This window comes from Sturnira hondurensis, unplaced genomic scaffold (assembly GCF_014824575.4).
Source record: "Sturnira hondurensis isolate 20B ecotype Veracruz unplaced genomic scaffold, ASM1482457v3 Scaffold0022908, whole genome shotgun sequence".
Taxonomy (NCBI): Eukaryota; Metazoa; Chordata; class Mammalia; order Chiroptera; family Phyllostomidae; genus Sturnira; species Sturnira hondurensis.
The window spans coordinates 5,375,283-5,394,107 of NW_028095539.1; the positions used below are offsets into that span (position 1 = coordinate 5,375,283).

The 18,825-nt window shown below is 55.8% G+C and overlaps 1 protein-coding gene across 1 annotated transcript; it reads right to left on the minus strand.

Annotated features, from left to right (window-relative positions):
* Positions 1-1,351: 1,351 nt before the first annotated feature.
* On the minus strand, positions 1,352-11,884 carry PTGES (prostaglandin E synthase). The gene is made up of 3 exons (XM_037036694.1): positions 11,545-11,884; positions 8,798-8,880; positions 1,352-2,004 (listed from the first exon to the last, which is right to left on the minus strand). The coding sequence occupies exons 1-3, from the start codon at positions 11,671-11,673 to the stop codon at positions 1,755-1,757; spliced, it is 462 nt and encodes a 153-aa protein (XP_036892589.1). The 5' UTR covers positions 11,674-11,884; the 3' UTR covers positions 1,352-1,754.
* Positions 11,885-18,825: the final 6,941 nt, after the last annotated feature.

Here is an 18,825-nt window from a genome sequence, read left to right on the forward strand (position 1 = left end):
GGACTGTGCAAACCAGGTCCCTTTGTCTCCTCACTTCTGTCTGTGCCTCCAAGTTCTTCTCACAGGAGGGGAGCTCTTGGAAGCCTCAAGCCAAGAAATTCACGAAAGGAGGGAGCCCCAGGGGTTCCTTTGGGCAGCCCTTATGGGCCTGGGGAAGTCGGGTGGGCAGGGTGCATCAGCCAGCCCCTGTCTGGGCTCCCCCCTAGGGATGTGTACTGGGGTGGGTGCAAAAGGGTCCACAGCATTAGACCTAACTGGCAGCGAGTCAAGGAGAGGGACCCCCCTCACAGCCCAACACCCTTCTCCCGGGCTCTGAACTCCCAACAAGCCCCAACCCCAGGCGAGCCCTGCTGAGGACCCTTTGGCCTCCTTCCCCTCCATAGCCCCCTCCCCACCACTTCTCAGCAGCAAGACCCTAGGGAGCCAGATAGTAGGCTCATCTTTGGACATCCCCCCAACCAGTTTGACTCACCCTGCGTCTCAGGCAAGTTTCTACCCCTCCCCGAGCAGGGATTGGAGGGCTCTCCCTGTGCCCCGGCTGTACCACCTGCCCCATTAGAGTGCTGAGCACTTGGAGTTGTCACTGTCTCTTGTCCTGGTGTCCCCCAACTGTCCCTGCCCTCAGGCTGGGCACAGAATCCGGGGTGGCACCACACCGGTGAATGAATGATGATGCGGTGTGCTAGGGGCTCAGCATCCCTGTGGCTCTGCCCCCCTCTCCCGGGTCCCAGTGGCATCGGATGCCTTCCTCATCTGGGTCCCATCTGGGTGCGTTGCCCCCTCAGCCCCTTTCTTCAGGAGGAAAACGATAAATATAAAAACATGCGCGAGACCTGCTTCTCTGAGCCTTACTTCCATATCTACAACCCCTCCCTCCGGCTTAAGGAGTTAAGAGGAAATTTCTAAGTACTGAGCCCAGTGTGTGTTCAGCAAAGGGCAGGCACTAGGTGCGCGACTAGCGCTTCCTTGGCTCGTGTGCCGCTGTGGCCCAAGAATGGAAGCTCCTCTGACCACCAGGGGGCAGTGCCATCCGCTCCAGCTCGGAGGCCGGAACACCGCTGGGTAGGGGCTCGCTGGGGTTTCCAGGGAACGCCCCGGGGAAAGAAGGCCAACCTGGGCTCGGCCCTTCCCGTCAGCACCTGCTCCAAGGAGAGCGGGACCGGCAAGGAAATGTGGGGAGCACAGGGAGGTGTCACCAGGACCCAAAGGAGTGAAACTGCACCCCACCTCACCAAACTCCCACCTCCAGTGAAACCCGGAAACCACACCCTGGCTGACCCTGGGCCTCTCCACGGCTGGGATTCCCGGGGCAGCTTTCTCCACACGTGGACGCCGAACCCGAGCCTCGGGGGGCGGTCTGAGAAGTTTGCGTTTATTATAGCTCTGGATCCGGACGGCCATCGGCTGTAGGGACCGGGGCTGCGTCTCTGCCCGTGCTCCCTGTTTTTAGGCAGGAAGAGGCGGGGTGATGTCTTCGGTGCCGTCATCCGAGTGCAGGGACTGTCTCTCGACCCTGACAACCCGTCTCTAAACAGTTCCGACCGGCCCCCTTCTCCTAGGAATCCAAGGGGCACGCATTCACACGGGCGTGCACACACACAGGCCTGCTGGGCCAGGAGCCCACACTCAGCAGGTTGCTAGGAAACCAGGCCCTGGGGCCTATCCCAATCTTGAAAGGACGCCCAGTTCCCCAAGTATGGCCCGGCCCGGTGGCTGGCGGTCAGCAGTCCGGCGGCCGAGGTGTCAGTGGCCAGTCACAGGTGGCGGGCTGCCTCCCAGATGATCTGCAAGGCCATGGAGGCGCAGGGGACCTGGGCCACCGTGTAGGCCAGGGAGCGGGTGGGCGCCCGCAGCTTCCCCAGGTAGGCCACGGTGTGCACCATGCGGCCCAGGAAGACGAGGAGGAAATGCATCCAGGCCACGAAAGGGTTGGGCTCCAGGAAGGAGTAGACGAAGCCCAGGAACAGGAAGGGGTAGATGTTCTCCATGTCGTTCCGGTGGGCTCTGGGAAGGCAAGAACAGATGGTCAGCCAGGTGGCAGCTTTGAGAATGTCACAGAAGCTGGGGCCCTCTGCCCTGAAAGGCCCTGTGCCACTGGGGGTCATCTCAAGGGCACCAGACTCAAGTTGCTTTGTGGCCAGAACAAGAGGTACCCAGAGGTGGGAGGGGTGGCCACTCCCAATCTGGCCCTGCCAAGCAGCTGGGGAAACAGCCTGTTACCAGGCTAGGAGCCGTGGGCGGCTGGTTGGGGTCATCTTACCAAGCCCTAGGGCTCACCAGGACCGGTCCCTGCCAGTCTCCCCAACCTTGTCTTCTGGCCTTGGACCCCCCATGGGCAAAGTGGGGCTTCAAAGAGCTGAGTGAGGGCTGGGTGCACCTGGGTCTGATTCAAGTTCACACTGTTTACCAGCAAGGCCAGGCTTCTCCGAGGCTGCCCCCTTTCCAAGTGCAGGTTCCTGGGCCCTCCCGGGTGGAATGGGCTAGAGCCCAGGAGCCGCCTCTGCAATCCACACCTGGGTCTAATTCTGCCCCGAACAGAAGCAAATCCCCTCCCCCTTTCAGGGTAAAGACAACAGAGTAGCCCCCCTCTCGGAACCAGCCAGCGGCCGGACCCTGGCGACGCTCTTCGCCCATCTGTGCTGTCCTGCTTCTTTTTTTGTTTACAATAACCAAGCATGTGATATGGGGTGGCCGGGGGAAGGGCTCAGGGCGGCCTGCGTATAACCCTGCCGTAAATAAATGACTGAGAAGGAAAACTCGCCCACTTCAGCTAAGAGTCGGTTCACATTTTCCATGACTCCTGCTGACGGGCAGCTTTCTTAATGGAGGGTGGGCAGGCCGAGCCCCATAAGTTAGACACTGAGCAAGTGACAAAAGCCATAGATGGCATGATAGAGGCTCATAAATGGGAGCCTGGTGCCAGGGCATGACCACCGCCCTGTGGGAGAGGCCACACGTGTGAGGCACAGGGACTCTGCTGCAGCAGAAGCCCCTTCTCCAGGCCTTCCTTTCAGCTGGAATGCGTTTCACCGAGGCCCAGCCCAGCACCCCTGGGCGGTGACCCGCTGCAGAGCCTTAGGCAAGGGCTGTGGTATGTGGCCTGACCGAAAGGGACTGGGCCGGGCGGGGCAGGAAGAGGACTCGGGGCTCCAGGCAATCCAGTGCTGGAGGGGTCTCGGCAGGGTGGGTGCGGTGGGAGGGGAGGTTTGCACAGCAGTTTGGAGGATGCGATAGGGGGCATCCACACAGGGAAGACCCTTCCCAGGGAGGAGGTTTGGCACCTGCACCAGCTCTGAGGTGGGGAGAAGCACAGTATATTGGAGGCCTAGAAAAGTGACCCAAGTGCTGGAGTCGGGGGCAGCAGGGAAAGCGAGGCCAGACAAGAGTGGGGAGGGGGCCTGAGAAGCAAGGTGAGGAGTCTGGAATTCAACCCCAGTGCACAAAAGTTCCTATAAACCCAGCAGGGCCTGGATCTTTCTTAGGTCAAACTCAGGACACAGTGGTCAGGGTCTCTGCCCTTATATCTTAGAGCCCAGGTGAGCCTGCCTTCTCCTTCTCTCCAGGATCTCGATCTTGGGACCGGGCCACATGGAAAGGAAGTCCCCAACTGGGCAGGTGTCACCCAGGGGCGTGGGGGCTGCTGCCTCCCAAACCAGAGACAGGAGGCCCTGGCTGGGTCCTGGCCACAAAGAAGAGGAAGAGAGGGAAACTGAGGGCAGGGGCCACTCCAGTTTGCCAATCAAGCAAGTCCCTTGCCTCACCTGTGAGTCACAGGAAGGAGGTGGCAAGGGTCCCTCTAAAATCACCCCAACCTATGGGAATGGCGCCATGACACCGGCGTCCTACCCGCTTGCTCTTAGAGGGACACATTTGGAAAACCTGTTTTAGGTTAGGTCAGTGTGTTCCAGAATGTGCTCTGTCCACCCACTTGGTGAAGCCACCTGGAGGAGTGTTCCTGTCCTGTGTGCGTTACAGGTATGAATGAGTGATGTCCCCAGAGTCCTGAACTCACAGCCCTGCTCGGCACCCAGACTCCTGCCTAGCGCCTCTTTTATGGAGTCAATCCGTCTCCTAGTTGGTTCCCTCTTTTCCTGCTGCCTGATAGGTCCCCGGCATGATCACCTTTTCCGAGGACCTCCATCCTCTAGGGACGTGTCCGGGACAGGGCAGCTTCAATTTTGCCATTTTTGCCTCCAGCCGTGTTTCAGGTGCCCTTGGCCCTGGGACCCACATTCTTTAATGAAAAGTGAATGAATGAATGAATGAATGAATGAATGAGTGAATTTCACAGGCTGGTTATGCTTGTCCTGAAACTTTTAGGTAAATAGGTAATTTTTGTCATAGTTACATAGTTTCATCTAAAAGTGTCAGGAAAACCATAAGTAGGCTATGAAACCCTTTCATTTACTTTAAGGATAAAGTATCTATTTGTATTTTAAGAGAGAGTCTTTTCTAAGAAAGCAGTTAAGAGACTGGTTGGCCGAACCCCAAAGAGCAGGTGAGGGGAAGAGATAAGGGAGGGCATGGTCGTGGCAGGCATGGGCCCCGGAGGTGGAGAGGGGCCTTGCAGGAAACCCAGCAGGGGAGCTGAGCCCCGCCTCCTGGCGTCAGCCCTTGGGGCTGGAAGACTCAGAGTCGTCCCCCCTCCGGCCCCCACCATGAGGAAGGAGAGGTGGCTGGGACCTGAGAAATGCCTGGAGCTCTGGCGCTCAGCCCAAGGGTCAGGCCAGGTCCTCCCTCTGCCCTCTTCTGCGTGCAAACCGCAGAGCTGTCCCAGACAGGGAGATGTGGGGAAATTAGGGATGACTCAAGAAAATGCATTCCCTTCCTCCCTGCCCCAAAATCTGGATGGAGAGACAGGACGGAGTCACGTACCCGAGAGTTGCCTGGACAAAATGTGTCATTCCGCTAACCACCGCCTTTTCCGTGTAGAAGTCATCCAAGGCAGTCCCCGCTAGACCGAACTTGCAGGCTTCCTGCAGCATCAGGCCTGGCCCGCAGCACCAGCTGCACCCCACTGCCTCAGGTGAGGCGGAGAGGGAGACCGGGTTCCCTGGGGACAAAGCTGGCTGCCAGGGCCGGTCTCTCCTCTTCCCGTGCCCTGATCTCCTTACACGCTGGCGACTGCCTTGAACTCGGGTTGGAGACCACGTAAAGAAAGGCTGCTTAGTTTTAAAGGCAGGTGTGCAAGAGAGTAAAGTCCCCTTCAGGCAGAGGACAGCCTCCTGGCAAACCTGTTTCTTCCTCTATAGATAAGAGTTCCCTCCTCCAAAGGCTGCTGGGAGAGCCCGGGGGCTTGGTGCCCATTGGGTGCTTAGATGGAACTGAGACTATTAATGTTAAATGAAGTAAGTCAGTTGGTGAAAGACACATATCATACGATCTCACTTGGAATCTAGCCCCGGCTGGTGTGGCTCAGTGGGTTGAGTGATGGCCTGTGGGCTGAAAGGTGGCCAGTTTGATTCCCAGTCAGGGCACATGCGTGGGTTGTGGGCCAGGTCTCCAGTTGGGGGCATGGGAGAGACAACAGATCGTTGTTTCTCTCCCTTTCTGCCTCCTTTCATCTCTCTCTAAAAATAAATAAAATCTTTTAAAAAGATGGTATCTGAGCCATTGTGTTCCAGGGAGAGACATGCCACCACAAAGGACACAGGGCGCAGGACCCAGAGAAAAGCACTGGTCAGCAGACGACAGCATTTAGGGAAATTGACGGGCTGCAGCTTCTATCTGATTGACCCTTCTCTGATTCCAAATCCCTCACCCACACTTCTTCCTCCTTATGAAAAAGGCTGGCTTGAAAGGAAATGGAAGACGGTCTGACAGGGTGAGGACCCGCTGTCTTCTCGGATCACCGGCCATCTGAATGAAGCGCCCACAGAGATTCAGTCCCCGTCTCCGCTCATTGGGTTTGGCGGTGACAGGTTTCACCCTCACTGCCGGTTCCTACACACAGACTCAGCTTTGGCCAAAATACACAAGCTAGGGACTTGGGGGGCAGCCTGAAAAGGAGGTGGGCTTCATCCTTTTCCCAGGGAGTTGGCTCCTGACTGGCGGAGCTGGGCTCGCGGCCGGGCTCTGGCAGGTGCTCATCTGCGAGGCAGAGGTCCCCTCCAAGAGCCAAGGCCTGAGGGCTTTCCTGTTTGTGCAGAAGGGGGCCAGACCATCCTGTAAACGCTGGTCTAATATTTAACCAGCGTTCGCTTCCAGGGCGTCTTTCCCTCCGGGACCCGGTTCCAGCCGGTGCTTGAGGAGCTGGTGCCAGGCTGTGCACACCTGCGCTCTGTGCCCTCAGGGTTCGTGGTGTTATGTGGAGTCAGGAGGAGGAGCCTGGGGGACCAGGAACCCCAGGTCCGGCACAGTAGGTCCCCAGTAAGTACCCACCAAATCGGTACAAGGCAGTAGCAGATAAGAAGTGCTCAGAAAGTGTGGAACTGAATCTCAAGCATTTCAATGTCACTACTGCATTCAATGTCACTACTATTACAGATGGTGGGTCATTGTGGTCAGAAGAAAAAACTGACCCTGGCCGGGTAGCTCAGTCGGTTAGAATGTTGTCCCGATACACCAAGATTGCGGGTTTGATCCCCAGTCAGAGCACATATAAGAATCAAACAATGAGCCCTGACTGGTGTGGCTCAATGGACTGAGTGCAACCTGCAAACCAAAGGGTCGCCAGTTCGATTCCCAGTCGGGGTATATGCCTGGGTTGCAGGCCAGGTCCCCAGTAGAGGGTGCACTAGAGGCAACCACACATTGATGTTTGTCTCCCTCTTTTTCTCCCTCCCTTGCCCTCTAAAAATAAATAAATAAAATCTTTTTAAAAAAAGAACCAGACAATGAATGCATCAATCAGTAGAACAAACATCAGCAACAAAAAATGATGTGTGTCTCTCATATAAATTTTTTAAAAAACTGAATTGGGTGGGTGCAAATGTCTCTCCCCGGCATGGATACAACCAGAGAAAACACACCAAGTGTTCGTAAGCCCATGTGATCACTCCTGTGCCTCAAGTGAGCTTGGCTACACAGAACCCTGGGGCCTGGGGGACGCAAACTTTCCACTGGTGGCTGCTGTGAGCCGATTCGGACCGTCCAGTCTGGGCAGCTTGTGACCACCGATGCCCAGAGGGTCACGGGTGGGGGAGGGGAGAAGGGTCCCCAGTATGGATTCGAATATGGGTAAGGCTTTTGTTCACTGAAGCACAACTAGGTCCCAGTAAAGGGTCTTGCACATAGTAGGTGCTCATTCCATGCTAACTGGATGATAGCTAGATGGATGGGCCTCACATGAGGGACCAAATGCTGTCGATATATCAGAAACGGTGAAACGGCAAAGAAAACCACTTCTCACATTAACATTTCTGTGACAGGTAAAAGCCACATGCGTACAAGGTTTTTGCAGCGACCAAGAAAATAACAACAAAAACGAAAAAAAACAGGCTTTCTTTTAAGAGAACACTATTACTTACTACAGTGTCCCACCCATTTCCGCCTGCCATGCAGGAGCCCTGTGTGAGGGTCTCTCTCCTGTCTCATTCCCGTCCAGCTGCCCACCCTCCCCACCTCTCCAGGACCCCGAGCACAGCCCCCACCCCCTGGGAGGGCCAGCCCCCACTCTCCAGCCCCTGGTGTGAAAGAGCAGAGAGGAAACTGCCCGGAAGTCCCACACTGGGACTGGTGACATGAAATTAGTCCTGAGTCTCGGATGGAATTTTTACACGGCCATTTTTAAAGAGTCACTTTTGAGTAATAGTTAACTGACGTGGAAAAAACTCAGGAGATGATGCTGACTGAAAAATATCAGAACCCCCCAAATCGGGTAGACAACACGTGCTTACATTGATAAAAAACATAGAAAGTATCTAGAAGACAAAGGAGAGACAGAAGAGAGTGTGAACAGGGACTAGAATCGTAAGTGGTTTTCCGTTCTTCATCTCTGTATGGCCAATGTCACCCACATTGTCTGCAATAAGTAGTTCTGATGTTTATGTGAGAAATCTTGTTTTTGATCGACTAGGGGGATGCTAAGTGTAGGAAAAGATGTTCAACTTCTCTCAGGATAAAAGAAATACAAAATAAACCAGGATGCGACATACATTTCCACCCATCGCATCGGCCGTGTGTCCGTCCAGAAGCAGAGGCACCGAGGTGGCCGGCCACAGAGCAACAGCCTGCGCGGTGCCGGGCGGAGGCCCGAGGCACCTGTGGCAATATTTCCTGCCATCTGACTGCCTCCCGTGGTTTTGCTCGCACGTGCAGAGGCCAATGAGAGGTTTTGTGCGCTCTGTCTGTAGCACAGGGTAAGAATGGCCTCGTGCCCATCAGAAGGGACTTAGGTACGTCAAGGGTCACCCAGCCAGCAGGGCGACGACAGAGACACTGCAGCCCCCACACGGTGAAGGATGGCGCTCTAGGAGCCAATGTGAAACAATCTCTGCTGTGAGAAAGCGCACCGTGCAGACCAGTGAGCAGAGGCTGATCGTTTGCGGGTGCGCAGGACAAAGCTCAGCACCTGTGTTTGTAAGGGCAGAGGAGCCCGGGACAGCGTCTGCCCCGGAGGGTAGCGCTGGCTGGGACGTGGTGGTCAGAGCCGGAGGGGAGACCGCTCACTGAATAGCCTTCTCTAACTTTGTAACCCGGGGCCATCAGCGTGTATTCCTCTTCCACAGTTAGAAACCAAGCCAATGAATAAGATGGGGCCGTCTGAGGGGGCCGGGAAAGCAGCAGACCCCGGCCCCGGGAGCCCTCTGTGCCCCAGTGCTCAGAAGCTGGCCGGGCTGAGGCCCGCGGTACTTGCCTGAGGCAGCGGTCCACGTCGGGGTCGCTGCGGCAGTACTGGAGGCCTCCGTGTCTCAGGGCGTCCTCGGGGTTGGCGAAAGCCTGAAACACATCAGCTGAGAGTTACTGTGCGTGCGATGGGCAGCCCGGTCACGGCCGTTCGCCAGCACCCGGGGACTCCCTCTGTGTGCTCAGTGCTGGGACTCACAGTGAACTAGGCGGCCACACATGGAACGTCTGGGTCCCTGCAGCCGATTCATTCACCTGTCGAAACCTAACGTTTGTGCCCTTACAAAAAAGACCCCAGGCAGCTCCCTAGCCCCTCCTGCCAGGTGAGCACACGGCCAGAAGGTGACTGTCTAAGAATGAGAAAGCAGGCCCTCACCAGACCCAGCGTCTGCCAGGGGCTTGACCTTGGACTTCCAGGCTCCAGAGCTGTCAGCAATAAATTTCTGTTGTTTGTAAACTGCCCAGTGTACGGTATTTTGTTACAGCTGGCTGCACACACGGACGCAAAGGCTCTCCTGCCCCGTTCTTGTGAAGCTCCCAGTCTAACAAACCAGGACAGGCCAGGGGGTGCATGTTAAGCAAAAGAAGACAGGGTTGGCCTAAAAAATGTTCACGAAAGAGCTGGCCGAGCCCGGAGATCAGAGAAGGCTTCTCTGGGGCAGTGACAGGAAAGCCGAGGCTCGAAGGACACATCAACACTAACCGGATGGAAGGAAGGCTGGAGCCACGGCAACGGAGGCAGAGGAAGAACATATGCAAAGGCCCCGGGGTCAGAACAACCTGGGCACTCAGTGAATTGTCAATGGAAAGATTTAAGGTTACACTCAGGTCATCAAAGGCCCATGCCCATTACTCACGCTCCGTTCCTCCCTGCTGGCACCTGAGTGAGCCAGCCCCACCGGCTCACAGCGAACCCGGCCTCAGCACCGGGTCTCTGAATTGCCCACCCAGTGGAGTATCCTGCTGCTTCTGACGCAAGAGCCTTTGTGGCACTGGGCACTGGCTTGTCCTTCCTGATGGGCCGGCCCCTGTGCCCTCCCCAGAGGTAAATGGAGCCCATGCCTGATGCATGTCTCAGGATCAGAGTGCCCCCCTGCCCAAATTCTTCCCTCCACTGGTCCTAAGTCATGGAATCACCAATCCCGATGGCCCTGCACAATCTGTGGACTCGTGACACCCTGTAAGGGGTCTTGCCATTCAACAGGCAGCTGTGGAGTTCACGGTCACCCTGCAGACAACTGGAATATAAGTCAGCCTGAGCAGGGGCCAGCGGTGGAGCGGGCGGAGGAGGCCCGTGGTCAAAAGCTGGGGGGCCCCAGGGCACCCTGGTGAAGGGGTCCAGTCACAAGTCAGGAGAACCAGCACCAGGGGGCATTTACTCTGTGCCAGGGCCCAATCCTCCTGGCACTGCGACCATGATCCCGGCGTCCAGGGAGGAAACCCAGCTCCCAGACAGGCTCAAGTCCCAAGGCTGGTGGGTGGAGGAGCCAGAGCCAGCACCTGCCACCTCCCTGCCACCTCCCCAAGCAGCAATGAGAGAGACACTGGTGGGCTGGGTCAGTCTGAGGGGGGACTGCCGTCTGCCACTCCCCTCAGGCCAGGCCGACAGGCACTCAGACAGACCCAAAGGAAAAACTCTGGGCCCCAGCACCTCACTGTCGGGGCCCCACCGCCTGCAGCAGGGTGTGAACCCTGCAGCTGGACACCTGGGTTCAAACCCAGCTGTGCGACCTCCAAAGTGTAAGTGTCTCCTCTCCAGCCCCAATTCCTTACTTGGAACACAGGCAACTACAGCCCCTCCCTTCCACCCTGGGGTCCTGCTGGGGATTATCACTGCTCATCGCTCAGAAGGGACTCGGTGGGTGGGAGCAGCTGTCCCCGTTGGGTGTCTGCACCTGGCAGCTGGGATGGGCCACTGCAAGGAGGGGCCCAGGTGCTCATCGTGCCAGGAGTAACTGCACCTGGTGGGCCGCCCTGGAGGAAGGTAGGCACTCTGCAGTGGCTGCCCCCGACTCCCCAAGGATGCCAGAGCCAGCCCCACCTTGCCTTTGAACTCAAGGAAGGGGCACACTTTCCCGGAAGGACTGCTCTACTGAAATACCAGTGGGTGCCCCCTGGGCCTCTGTGCTTCTAACAAGCTTGGCCCCCAGCTTCTCCACTCCCTCCCACCTTCCAGTGTGGGTGGGTCCCGCCCAATGGCCCTGGCTCAGAGCTGGGCCACTTTACTGTTGTTTTGGCTCAGGGACTCGGAGACTCGGGGACTCTGACTGGAGGGCGAAATTCCTCCCTAGAAGCAGAGCTCAGCGGAGACCAGCCTGTCCTCCAGGGCTTGTGGCCGGTCTGTCAGTGACCGGGCCAGGGAGCTGGGAATTTCCACTGGAAGCTCTCCGGTCCTGTTTTGCCGGTTCCCACTCCACCCAAACCTCCGATCTCCTGTGCGGGGAGGTGGCCAGGTTGGAGGAGTGTTTCTGTGTGCTCTCTCCACCGGGGGCTCCGAGTCTCAAGAGCCCAGCTACACTCAACATCACGCCTACAACTTAGCTGGTGGCACAGCGAGTGAGTGAATCTCTTGAAACAGAGGACAGGGAGGCGCGGGCCCTGCTGAAACCCGGGGCCACGGAGGTGCCATCCCTCAGGACTGGGCCAGGCCCCGGGCCCCTCAGCTTCGGACACTCGCATCCTGGCGCTGAAACCACCGTGGCAGCGAGCAGGGAAGCGCGCGCGGCCAGCGCGGGGATCCCCGAGGGCGGCACGTACCTTCTTCCGTAGCCGGACTTGGCCAGTGATGACCGCCACCGCGTACATCTTGAGGATGAGCAGCGTGCTGCAGAGCAGGAAGGCCGGGAGCACCTGGCCGCTGACCAGCGCCGGGACCGGGGAAGGCATCTCGACGCGGGAGCTCCGGGGAGGACGCGCGGCGGGCGTGCGGCTGTGCCCGCGGCAGTTTCTAGAGCAGCGAGGAGGCGGGGAGAGCGGCGAGGAGGCCAGTCCGCGCTCGGCCCCCGCCCACTCCCAGCTGCAGAAGCACCTCTGACCCTAGGTGCTTGGGAGAGCAGGGACGCGGCGGGTGTCCCAGGACCGTCCCTCCCCGGAAAATCCTTACCCACTTTCTGTTTCCTGTTAGAACATATTCAACTGAGTAAATTTGAATATCTAATTGGCTTTACTGAGGGATTCATGAATCGGGCCTCAGCCAATCCGGCAGCTCAAAGGGGCGGCACGAAATCGAAGATGTTTCTAGGAAGAAGGTGTGGGGAGCAACTGGGAAAGGAAAGAAAGGGTGCTTTTGAAGCCCCGATTTCTTTGGGGGGGGGAGAGAAGGGGAAGGAGTTTTATCAGGAGATTGCTTCTTCTTTTCCTGGGGGTGGGGGGCCCCACATGCAGATGAGGGCGCTGGGCCAGGCTTCCAGATTGGTTGATTACGACTGTGGTCGGGGCAGAGGTTTAAACTGCGACTCCTCCAGGCAATAGATCCCGTTTTGGTGTCACGGGCTTCTAGCGCCAGCTGGGCCCGTGGTTTTCTCTCTGATGTCCATCATCTGTGCAGTGGCCGTGCCTTCCATCTGGGGGCGTGGCAAAGTGCAGCACCTGGCAGGATCTCTGCAGGTGGTAGATGGTGCTCACCTGTGCTCACCTCCCTGCGAGGTAGGGCAGGTGTTGGGCGTGAGAACTGAGCCATCTGCCCCCAACTCAGCCCCGACACCTGAGCCGCAGCCACACCCACATTGATGTGACTTTGCTACTTGCCGCAGGCGGCGTAGGGCCCCCCAAAGGTGTCCCCGTCCCAATCCCCAGAGTTGGTGACTGTGTTACCCTACATGCCCAAGGGGACCTTGCAGAGCAGATTACTCTACATTATGTGGGTGAATCTGGTTTAATCCCAGAAGTTTTCCTAAGAGGGAGGCAGGAAAATGTGTGGACAAAAAGGGAGGTTCCACGGAGAGTGGCCTCCCAGGGGCCAAAGGGATCTGATCATAAACCCCTAATTGGGAGGGTCGTGGTGGGTTGTCCTGAAACCCCTCCCCCCCATGTGGCTTTTGGTTGTCTTTAATTCTTAGAGAGAGGGAAGGGAGGGGAGGGGAGGGAGGGAGGGAGGGGGAGAGACGGGGATGAGCGAGAGAATCCTCCACCGGCTGCCTCTTCCACACGCCCTGACCTTTCCTCTATGGAACGGAACCCGAACCCCAGGCATGTGCCTCGACTGGGAATCAACCAGCGACCTTTTCTGCTGTGCAAAATGATCCCCAACCCACTGAGCCGCACTAGTCAGGGCAGGCACATAACTTTTTAGTAAAAGGTTTATCTCTGCCTGGAGCAAGCTCCGTCCTCTCTTTCTGTGTGTGGACGTTCACTGGCCTCTGAAACGAGCAGTGGCCACCCCAACGGATGGCAGTCTGGCGAACTGTCCTGAAACCCAGCCTGCACTGCGCTTTCTCCCACCTCCGCGTGGTCTTCCTTAGGCCCCTCCTTCATGTCAAATGCGGAAAAGAAGCTGTGAAACTGTTCTTCTCTGGAGCATTTGAGATCTTGCTGCCCAGCCAATGTCATCAGTTTGGCTCAGATAAACTCTTAGGAAAATTCTCCACCGGTTTAGCTGCCTTTATGTGGGCTGCTACGCCGGGGAAGAGATAGCGGAAGAGGAAAAGTCATTGAGGAGAAAGGTGTTCTGCATCGCGCTTTGGAGATGAAGATAGCAGGAGCAGGCTCCCGGGGCGGTAAAGACTAGGGAACGCCTGCTTCCTCAGAGCCTCCGGGGGACCCGGGCTTGCAGACACCTGGCCTTTAGCCCACCGGGGCTGATTTTGCACTTCCGGCCTCCAGAACTGGCCTCCAGGCAATCAGTTTGTGGTCAGTCGCTAGAGCAGCCACAGGGAACAGGCCCACACTCCCGGCTTTTCTCAAGCATCGCTGTGCTTTTCTGAGGGGCTCCAGGCAAGGTGTGGCGACTTCCCCAGGGGTCCGTCAGCTCTGCCCTGGGATCGTGTTAGCGGTCTGCGCCCTGAGAGTCTCTGCGGCCCTTGTTTCAAAATCCTCACCCTGCTGCGTCCCTTTCCTCAGGCTTGGGGTGGGACCTCGGCAAAGGCAGGAATCTTGTCCCTTTAGTTTGAGCCACACGGCTTGCTTTGTCAGGGGCGCCCTGGGGAAGTGGGGGAGAGGGAAGATCTGACTTGGACCTGCCTGAGGGGACAGCAATGTCAGTGTGGCCTCTGTCCCAAAGCAGCAAAGACCAAGGCAAGGGCTGGTCAGAGGACAAAAACACTGGCCATGTGCTCTGGAGCCAGACTCAGCTGGCATGGAATCCCGGGGCTGGCTTTCGGTGGCAGCTGTGTGGCTTCAGGCAAGCAGTTTCCCTCTCTGAGCCTGTTTTCTCAACTGTAAAACCCAGCTGGCAGTCGCTCACTCCCCAGAGCAGCTGAGAGAACTGAGAAAGTCATGTCTAACTGTGAAGCACCTGGCACGTCCTAGGCCCTCTACCAGCTGAGCCTCTGGGCCTCAGGTTCCTCAAAGTGGGCACAGCATTTCCTACCTAGCAGGTCTGCCAGCGGAGAGACCCTTGGAACCCCTGCCCTTTCTGCTTCTTGTCCATTTGCCATATGCCGTATCTTCCTGCATCCTGGACAAAAGATTCACTGGCAGTTTTTTTTTAAAAAGGAAAGAAAGAAAAGAAAAACAAAAGAAACAAAGTGGCACTCACAATGGACACCCACGTTTCGGGAGCGTGGGGCTGCCAGACAGGGCGGTCCTAGCTCCCAGAGATACCGCCGGGTCACGGCCAGGGATGCGGCTGGGAAGCTGTGACTGGCCTGAAATCGGGTTTATCTCTGACTGGGTACTGGGTGGAACTGTGCGAGCTGGCTCCCTGGATGCTTCTATCTGAGAACAGAGGACGTCAGCCTCCTGTGCCCCCATCTCGGGGGACCGCTGGAGGTGGCTGTCTTCCTCGTGGCTCAGAAAGCTCAGTTATGGGGTCTTTTGTGCCCCCCCAAGAATGGTGGACTAGAGACAGACGGAGAGGGACCCTGGGAGTTGATCCCTCCTTTGTGTAGGTGGCATGCGTAGCCCTGCTTGGTCTTCTGAAACAACAAGATACCCCCCCCCCACAACCCCAGCAGAAACTGGGAAACCAGCACAGGGAAAGAGCGGGTGGTTACCTGCTGGCACCTGAGGCCAAAAACAAGTGGGGCTTTAGGGAGGCCCTTCCGCCTCCACGTGGGTGACTTCCTGGTGGGAATCTCTGCCTCACTGGCTACTGAAATCACCCAGTTGATCCAGGGCCTGGCAAGGAGGACAAGCCCTTCTCAGATCTTCAGCCAAGAGCGTCCCTAAAGCCTCACTGGCCGGTGTTCGTGCTGCGTGGTTTCTGGTGGCAGACACGGTGGGGGGTGGGGCTAGTTTCTTTGAGCTCCAGGCACATTCATTGCTTGTAAAACGGGATGGGGCCCCTGCCTCACAGGAATGAGGGAGACTGGAGAGGGGCTGGGGTGCTGCCTGGGGGCCTGGAGGCCTGTGGGAAATGCACCGAGCTCCATTCCATGGCACCTTTATTGTATATTTTAATCTCTTATTTTCATTGCATCTTTTTCAAAAGCCCACAAAAGGGCCGCCGTCACCTATCTACGCCTCTGAGCAAACAGGAGCTGCTGCGCCCAAAGCCCCGCGCGCTTCCTCCGGCTCGCCCTCCTGGGCATTTCCCGTGGGGCAGAGAGCAGGTCTTCGCAGAGTAATTGTCTGACTTCAGAGGAGGCTGGGAGAGAGAAGGAAGCGGCTCCGCCTTGCCGCTGGTTCCTGACCCCAGGGAGTGCGTCTGGGGAAATGCGTGGTTAAGAAAAAACCCTAAAACGGGACTGTCCTTGAAGTGACCTTCTAGGTCAGATTTGTACTGTAGTCCTCACGGTGATGGGGAACTCCAGAGTGGAAAAATTTTAGTTTCGAGTAATAGTCAATAAACCTAGTAGCTAATGCGTGGGAAAAGCTACTGTTTCAGGAACTGCAGGTGTGGCCCACCCTGCCTCCAGGAGACCACAGTGATTGACCTTGGTGCTCCGGAGAGACCGTGAGCAATCTAGATGATATCCAAGCCATGGTTTTCCAAGGAGAGACATCCCGCCACCCGAGACACTGATGAAGAAAATCACCCAGGGACTTCCGGGCAAGATGGAGGTGTAAGTAGACACACTTCACCTCCTTGCACAACCATAAGAAGGATCACAACTAACCTCAAAACAAAAACACCCAGAACTGTGACAAAGTTGAACTGTGTGGAAGTCCGGAAACCAAGGATTTAAAGAAGCCATATTCACCCAGATGGGCATGTGGGGCGGAGCCGGGGTGCGGGGGGTGGAGAGGACGCCGTGTGGCGGCAGTGACACAGTGTCGGCACTGAGGCGGTGGCAGAAGAGGTGGTCCCACATTCATGAGTGGTGGATAAAATCGGGAGGGACACTTGCAGAGTGAGTGATCCCGGCCACAGGCCAGACCACATGGCCCAGGGTTCCAGTGACTGGAACATAAAGCCTCATAACTTGTGGCTGTGAAAACCAGTGGGGGCTGGGGCAGGGGAAGAAACTGCTCTCAGGAGAGGCCTTTTAAAGGGCCTGCGTGGTCCTAGAACGAACAAAAACCCACCAGCTCTGGGAATCAACACCGGGGCAGCAGCTAGGGGGGTGTCTGTCACATACAGGAACAGGATGAAGTGACCGGAAGGAGATGAGGAAACATGGCCCAAAGGAAAGAACAGGAAAAAAAAAACCAGAAAAAACTAAATGAAATGGAGATGGCCAACCTACCAGATGCAGAGTTCAAAATACTGGTGATAACGACGCCCAGAGAACTCACTGAGTATTGCAAAAGCCTAAGGGAAGAAATGAAGGCCACATTAAGTGAAAAAAAGGAAATCCACAGGGAACCAACAGTGAAGGGAAGGAAGCCGGGGTTCAAATCAGTGATCTGGAACGTAAGGAAGAAACAAACAGTCAACCAGGACACGAAGAAACAAGAATTCAAAAAAAAAAAGAAGGAGAGAAGAAGAAGACTCTGGGACATCTCCAAGTGCCCCAACATCCGAATCATAGGGGTGCCAGAAGGAGAAGAGGAAGAGCAAGAAACTGAAAACTTATTTGAAAAATGAATGAAAGAAAACTTCTCTGATTTGACAAAGGAAATAGACATAAAAGTCCAGGAAGCACGGAGTCCCCCAAAGAGGACCACACCAAGACACATCATAATTAAAATGCCAAAAGTTAAAAGAAGCAGGGGAAGAGCAGAGGATTACCTACCAAGGAGCTCCCCTAAGACTATCAGCAGATTTTTCAAAAGAAACTTTGCAGGCGAGAAGGGACTGGCAAGAAGTATTCAAAGTGATGAAAAGCAAGGACCTAAGATTGCTCTATCCAGCAAAGCTATCATTTAGAACTGAAGGCAGATAAAGTGTTTCCCAGACACAGCAAAGCTAAAGGAGTTCATCATCACCAAACCCTTTTTATATGAAATGTTAAAGGGACTTATTTAAGAAAAAGAAGAAGATAAACACTGTAAACCTTAAAATAACAACAAACTCACGACGATCAACAACAATCTAAAAAGCAAAACCAAACACAAACAACTAGAACAGGAGCAGAATAGCAGACATGGAGATCACATGGAGGGTTATCAGCGGGAGTGGAAGGGGGAGATTGGGGCAAAAGGTACAGGGATTAAGAAGCATCATTGGTAGGTACAAAATAGACAGAAGGAGGTTAAGAAAATTGTAGGAAATGGAGAAGCCTAAGAACTTATACGCACCACCCATGGACATGAACTAAGGGGGTGGGGGATTGCTGGCAGGAAGGAGGGACCAGGCAGAAGGGGCAAAGGGGGAAGTATTGGGACAACTATAATAACATAATTAATAAAATATACTTAAAAAAAGGACATCATCCAGGACACAGGACTCAGAGAGAAAACCACTGGTCGGCCGATGAAAGCATTTAGGGAAATTGACGGGCTGCAGCTTTTATCCGATTAACCCTTTCCTGATTCCAAATCCCTCATCTACATTTTTCCCTCCTTATGAAATGGCTGGCTTGAAAGGAAGTGGAAGACAGTCTGATAGGGTGAGAACCCGCTGTCTTCTCAGATTGCCAGCCGTCTGAATGAAGCGCCCACAGAGACTCAGCCCCGGTCTCTGCTTATTGGGTCTGATGCTGACAGGCAGCCCCAATGCCGACTTTTCCAGCTTCAACTGCAGCACCAGCCCTCCCTGGGGCAGCACTGTTTGCGAACGTGGTCTGCGGTCTACCGGGAGAGGCAGGTGGAGATTAGTGAGCTCTGATGGCTCTGAAGCCCTTCCTGGGGCCGAAGCCCACTGGGTGGGACCTTTTCACTTCCCTCCTGACGAACACGTTAATGAAGGGCTGTTGTTTTTGTCTGCTAGCTCACCTCTCCCACCCTCCTTTGGGAAATCATACCCTTCCTTTCAGGACCTGTACCCCTAGTGCCTGAAATTCTGGTGGGGCAGCCAATGGGCACACTCAGTCTTCTTAGTATGGGCTAATTCAGTGACCCAGACCAGCCAATCACAATATTACTGGGATCCAGATGCTGATTGGTCCAAGCATAGCCAATCAGAGGCCTTCCCTGGGAGGTTACATTCTGACATTGATAGCCCCCTCTTGGCTGGAGGCCTAGGCCCCTGGACAGTGTTTCCAGTGTACAGCCATTCCCCCTCCCTGCGTGGAGGGGACTATTCTGGAGAAGACAATGAGGCCCCAGTCTCTGACTCATCTGGGTCTATAAATCTAGGAGTTTCCTTTTTTGCTTAAACAAAACATCAATCAAATCATGTCCCTCTGCGCCAAACTCTGCAGTGGCTCACATCTTACTCAGAATAAAAGCCAACGTTTGGACAATGGCCCATGGCCCTATCCCATCTGGGCCCCATCTGGCTAAGCTCCTCTTTCACTCCATCCCAACAGCCAGTCACATGGCCTTCCTTGCTAGTCCTCAGACTCGCCAGACCCTCTCTTTCTCCAGGCCTTCACTCTGGCTGATGCCTCTGCC